Source organism: Leptonychotes weddellii, chromosome 9, assembly GCF_054177405.1.
Source record: "Leptonychotes weddellii isolate Sample4059 chromosome 9, ASM5417740v2, whole genome shotgun sequence".
Classification (NCBI taxonomy): Eukaryota; Metazoa; Chordata; class Mammalia; order Carnivora; family Phocidae; genus Leptonychotes; species Leptonychotes weddellii.
In genome coordinates, this window is record NC_138377.1 from 121076079 (window position 1) to 121082078 (window position 6000).

General features: G+C 53.0%; 1 protein-coding gene across 1 annotated transcript in view; it reads left to right on the forward strand.

Annotated features, from left to right (window-relative positions):
- The window catches only part of ABHD2 (abhydrolase domain containing 2, acylglycerol lipase), a 68073-nt gene extending 62326 nt beyond the window's left edge, over window positions 1-5747 (forward strand). The window contains exons 7-10 of the mRNA XM_081831690.1: window positions 279-389; window positions 1776-1845; window positions 3340-3424; window positions 5223-5747. Coding sequence (XP_081687816.1) covers window positions 279-389; window positions 1776-1845; window positions 3340-3424; window positions 5223-5419 — 463 coding nt within the window. The 3' untranslated portion in view covers window positions 5420-5747. The remainder of the gene's footprint in view (window positions 1-278; window positions 390-1775; window positions 1846-3339; window positions 3425-5222) is intronic.
- The last annotated feature ends 253 nt before the right edge of the window (window positions 5748-6000 follow it).

The following is a 6000-nucleotide window of genomic DNA, read 5'->3' on the forward strand; positions in this document are numbered from 1 at the left end:
CAAAAGTCAACATTACCGGCTTATCCTCTGGGCCGTGCTGAAGGCTGAAGGGATCTATTTCTACCTTGCCCCCATATGCCTTCCCAAAGACTCTCTCCTGGCTTGCCTCTGGGCCAGGAAGCAGGCTCTGCTGTCGGTGTTTATCATCCGTTCTTTAAAATATTTTTCAGCTTTACTGAGGTATAATTGACAAAACTGTCGGATGTTTCAAGTGTACAACATGATGATTTGGTCTATCGTCTGCTTTTTATTCTGTCCACTGTTGTGTCTCATTCTAGGCAAGCTCTTTTTGGAGACCATGTTAAGAAACCCCAGAGCCTGGAGGACACAGACTTGAGCCGCCTCTACACTGCCACATCCCTGATGCAGATCGATGACAACGTGATGAGGTTTGCACGTGCTCGGGGACAGGGTGCCGGGCGGGAGGCTGCAGGCCAGCACTGTCCAGCGCGAGGGCTTTCTTCGCCCACTTTAGTGTTAAAGGGTTTTTTTGTTTTGTTGTTTCTACAGATTTATTTATTGAGAGAGAGAGAGAGCACACGGGGGAGGAGCAGAGGGAGAGGGAGAGAGAAACTCACGCAGACTCCTTGCTGAGCGTGGAGCCCAGCGTGGGGCTTGATCCCACGAACCACGAGATCATGAGCCAGAACCAAGAGTCAGTCGCTTAACCGACTGTGCCGCCCAGGGGCCCCAGGGCTTTTTTTTATTCTTTGAATAAATGTCTGGTGTTTAAAAAGTGAAGATCGCACAGAAAAATCCAGATTTCTAGTTGCTCTTAGAAAACAAGGGGAGGATCTCACCGCTCATTCTGCACTCTTGTGTGGCATAACTGAGCTGGAACTGGGGAGCTGGGGTGCGTACACCCTACTGTTCATAGTCCTTACCCTACCTGCTGTGCTCTGACCCTGGGGCAGGGATCAGTTGCCACATAATTTGCATTGGCAGGAAAAGGAAATATTTCTTGTACCTGTCCATGTCTCTATCAAAAGTAAAACAAAACAAAATGAAAAAAAAAAAAAAAATAGACCAAGAGGGCTGGCTGTTGCAAGAAAACAGAGCCTCTTTCTTTGGGGGCAAGAAGTCTCTCCTCTGAGTGTCCTATGCAGACCCCGCCCACTTTGTTCCTTTCCCCTTCACCTGTCCGCCCCCTTCAGGCACCTGAGGCTGAGACCCTGACAATGTCCCCTTCCCTGGTACGTGTAATTTCTGATTGAGCTTATTGACCTTAGCCTTAGCTGGAAGAAGCAACTGTTGATCTCTGACCTCACTGTCAGAATAGAACAAAACCACCAGTCAGAAACCAGAGGCCCTAAGGTGTGTCAGAAAGAGGTTTCCAGAGATCCTCCGGCCTGGGGCTGAGTCGGCCCACTGGTGTCAGAGCTCCAGGCTGAACAGAGCACAGGGCAGAGCCGAGTTGCTGGACTTCCGGGCGGGAACAGGGAGGGTTCTGTTAAGTCTCTCTGACTGCTGCTCCATGAGTTCGCAGAATTGGCAACTTTGAATCTCTGTCTCGCATCCATTACCTGAGACACATTTCTTTCCAGTTCACAGGGGTCGGGGTTCCTCTGCCAGGAAGAATTCTGTTGAAGAGAAAGTTCTCGTAAATGCCTTTGAATGTCAGTTTCCTAGTGTCCACAGTCCTCTGGTTTTATCCTGACTCGAAGGGTGTTAACATCTGCTCGTAAATACTGTGGATGGCACTTACTGAGTCATGACTGTGGGCCAGGCACTTAGGCTTTGTCCTTCTCCTTTGCGTGTGTGTGTGTGTGTCGCAGGAAGTTCCACGGCTATAACTCCCTGAAGGAATATTACGAGGAGGAAAGCTGCATGCGGTACTTGCACAGGGTGAGTGGTGGCAGAGCTCGGAGCGAGCAGCCTCTCCCAGTCAGTGGCCCTTCCTCCAGCGAGCACACGTGCACCAAGCACGCTCCCCAACACCCTTGGTGGAAGAATCGGGCTCGGATCCCTGCAGCTGTTGGCTTGGGTTTTGTTTCTGAACCAAACCCTGTCCCTCTGTGACCTCCGTATATTAATCCCAGAGCTGCCCCTCGGTGCAGAGCGGGACCAGTCTGCTCCTATGGCTGTGAAAAAGCCCTGGAAATTGCCGCAACACCCATTTGTCCCTCAGTCTCCCTTTAGCAGTGAAAGCTCGCCCCCTTCCTGCCATGGCTCCTCATAGATCTGTGTAGATTTCCTGCAATCTTGGACCCTTGTTTTGGCCCCTGTGCATTTTGTTAGCGTGGTGGCTAGGACTAAACTCAAGGCTCCTGCCATGATCTGGTGAGCGCAGAGGAAAACAGATGTATTTCTGTATCCAAATGAGGAGGAACAGGTCTGTTGACAAGGTAGACTGGCTTATATGAATGCAGTTTTCAGCAGCTGCAATCAACTCAGAGTGGATTCGGTGAAGTCTGTGGCCAACCATAAACTCCCTATGTTTTTCACCTGCACCACCACCAAACCGGTCTTTCATCATTCTTTGTACAGGTGCTCCTTTTACTCAAACACAGGACTTCCCATTTATCCCCGTCAGTGTCCACCTGCTGGTTTGGCCCACTGCTCACCCAGTGGAAGCAGGTGATTGTGAATTGCAGTCCTGCCATCTGCCGTATTGGCCACCCCCTCCCCCCACGCTCAGTTAGCATCATCCCCCAGGCTTTGGGCATCTTCCTTTAAGCCACTACAGCCGTTGAGCTGCCTAGAGCCAGTGTTAGAGGCCTCTGGCTCTGCACAACCAGCCCCTGTACTCCCCGGGCCTCAATGTTCAGGAGCGTCTGAGTGCCCCCCGTCAGCCTGTCTGCACTAAAAGGAAAAAGCCTGTCTTACTAAAATGGATGTTGACTGCTTCCCAATATCCACCAGCCTCCTCCTGTTTCTCACCTTCAGATTCCTCTAGAAAGTCTCCCTTGTCTGGAGAGGAGCATATTCCCATTTTTCCTCCCCCACAGTATAAACGGAATGAATAGGTACATAACTCTTCGTAAGGTCATTTTTCTGAAAGGTAGGCTAACCTGAGATACTGTGGAGGATCATCAGAAATATTTTGCCAGGGAGCCCCACTGAGCCCTGCCCTCACTCCCTCAGAGCACGTGGGTCACCTAGAACACCAGGAGCTTTGCTCCTGTGCCCCCCTGCCAGGCAGCCACGAGAGCACGTGGTTAGGATTCATGCCGCTGCCCGGGAACACGGGGCACCCTCAATCCACCCGTGCAGCAAACTGAGTAGCGACCCTCTTCCCTTTGCTTCAAAGACGTGGCCGGTAGTGAATTTGAGCCTTGAATCAATGGCGTCTAAAACAGGGGATCGATCGTTTATCTCTGCCTTACTTTCTTGTTGCAGATCTATGTGCCTCTCATGCTGGTTAACGCAGCTGATGACCCCTTGGTGCACGAAAGCCTCCTAACCATTCCAAAATCTCTTTCAGGTAAGTGTTCCTTCCTGCTGCTCCCTCGGCCACTCAGCACATTGCCCTGGTAAATTCTGTCACCTTCACCCTGCCGTCACCTCCTGAAGGCCAGCTTCTGTGGGGAAGGACATCCCGTGGCAGAGTTCTCATTCAGCCTGGCCTCATAGTCCTGGGGCTGTGATGGGGCCTGGGCAGAGCCTTCTCCTGTCCTATCCTGGTGCCAGAGACGACCATCATTTATATCCACAGCCAAGAGGGGTTTGGGGGGAGTCCCCTGGTGTTCTCTGAAATTATCGTGTCAGGCTTAGGGTTCCATTAAGTCTGAGAGTTGGACTTAGATATTTCGGCTTAAAACCTGACATGAAAAGCAAAACAGAAAAGCCAGTTCTACTACCTCTTCTGACAGACAGCCTCTCCATCTGCTTTGAGGATTAAAAATATAAGCAATTGAGAAAGCAGAGAACGTTGCTCATGGGAATGTTGCCGCGCTTCAGGCCGGCCGGGTCTCGCTGCACGCTGGAGAGGAGCTGAGGGAGGAACGAGAGGGGGGCAGCCGAGGGAAACACTTGGGAATTCCTGCAAGGACACCTTGCGCTGCGATTCAGATCCCCGCCCTCTGTAGCCCTGTGTGGTTACGTCTCCCTTGTAAATATCCTGTGTATTCACCAGAGCGGGGGGCACTCCTGGTTCTCCCCAACCCCAAGCTGGAGGAGTACATAATACGGCGGGCGGAGCTCGGGGCCCTGCTCGGAGGGGGTGTTGTGTGTGATGCAGGTGTGTTGGGTGCTGAAAGCCGGCTCTCGTCAACCCGCTAGCAAACCGTAGGCTCCCTGCGCAAAAGCGACCGGCTCAGCCGCGCTTGGCCGTGAGAGAGAGCAGCCGCGCGATTTCCTGCCGATGTCCAAAGCAACACCCATAGCTCTCATGCTGTCACGCAGAATTTATGAAATAATAACTGAGAGGGAAGAATAAGGGGGAGCAGACGAGAAAAGGGCCCCGCAGAGCCAGAACCGTGCGTGCCAGGAGGGGCCTCCCCTGAATTGACCTTGTTCTCTAGTAAATAATAGCATAAATGCCAGGAATCCCTACTCAAAGCCTGGCCCCCCACCCGTGGCACCTAGCATGGGCATCATCTGGGAGCTTGTTAGAAATGTGAAATCTGGGCGCCTGGGTGGCTCAGTTGGTTAAGCGACTGCCTTCGGCTCAGGTCATGATCCTGGAGTCCCGGGATCGAGTCCCGCATCGGGCTCCCTGCTCGGCGGGGAGTCTGCTTCTCCCTCTGACCCTCCTCCCTCTCATGCTCTCTGTCTCTCATTCTCTCTCTCGCAAATAAATAAAATCTTTAAAAAAAAAAAAAAAGAAATGCGAAATCTCAGCTCCTCCTCCGGGCCTATTAAAGCAGAATCTGCATTTTAAGGTGCCATCCCAGTGATTTGGAGGCACGGTGAAATTTGGGGAACATCTGGCTATATCACTGAAATCACCTGGTCAGCTTTAGCAATACCAGTGCTCGCTCTCTATAATCTATGTCCAAGTTTGAGAACCACTAAGATTTCGAAGTGTTTCTTAAGCTGGTGCCCATTCTGCGCCAGAGCCAAGCTGCTGCTCCGGGACTTGCTAGATCCCACCGCCCTGCCCAGCCCACCTAATCTCCCTGCCGCTCTAGTGAACGAAGCTGAGTGGGTAGGAGTCAGATGCCCTCTTGCTGACCTGCACCTATAGGGAAATCCTGGGCCGCCCCGGCCGGCTCACTCTGGCCCCTCCGGCCCTGGAGCTAACCAGTCACTGACTCACTCCGCTGCCTTCCCCCCCGCAGAGAAACGGGAGAACGTCATGTTTGTGCTGCCTCTGCACGGGGGCCACCTGGGCTTCTTTGAGGGTTCCGTGCTGTTCCCCGAGCCCCTGACGTGGATGGATAAGCTGGTGGTGGAGTACGCCAACGCCATTTGCCAGTGGGAACGTAACAAGTCCCAGTGCTCTGACACGGAGCAGGTGGAGGCCGAGCTGGAGTGAGGCCTCCCGGACTCTGGCGCGGTCCAGCCGCCTCCCCTGGAACCCGCGTCCCTCACCGGCTGTTTCAGGTCCCCCATCTCCCTCGGTGACCTGGATCTGACCTCACGCCATCAGCGGGGATGACCCACCAGGCACACCTGTGCCGGAGTAGGCCTCCGTCCCTGGGAGCTCCAGGCTATTTTTTGTGCTTAGTTACTGGTTTTCTCCATTGCATTGTTATCCATGGTGACAAGCGACAGGGTTCTCACCCTCCTGTCCACTCTCAGCGTTTGATTGCTTTTAAGCCAACTACATCTAGTTTCCCTATTAAAAATGTGTCTGAACAGCAGTTTTGCTTTGCCAATCAAAAAGGCTTGTCCCCAAGAGCAGGGAAGGATGTATATGCTGTTTTGTGGTGGTCGTATGTGTCCTTACGGAGACCCTGGTGAGCCCTCGCCCATCTAGGCCGATGCTGAAGAGGCTGGTCAGCTTGGGAGCGAAGCACCTGGGCCCCCCACGCTGCCGTGTGGCTCCTCACGTGGCCAAGAAAGTTCCCTGGAGTCACAAGCCAGGTTCCTCCCTTACAGTCTCCTAAGACAGTC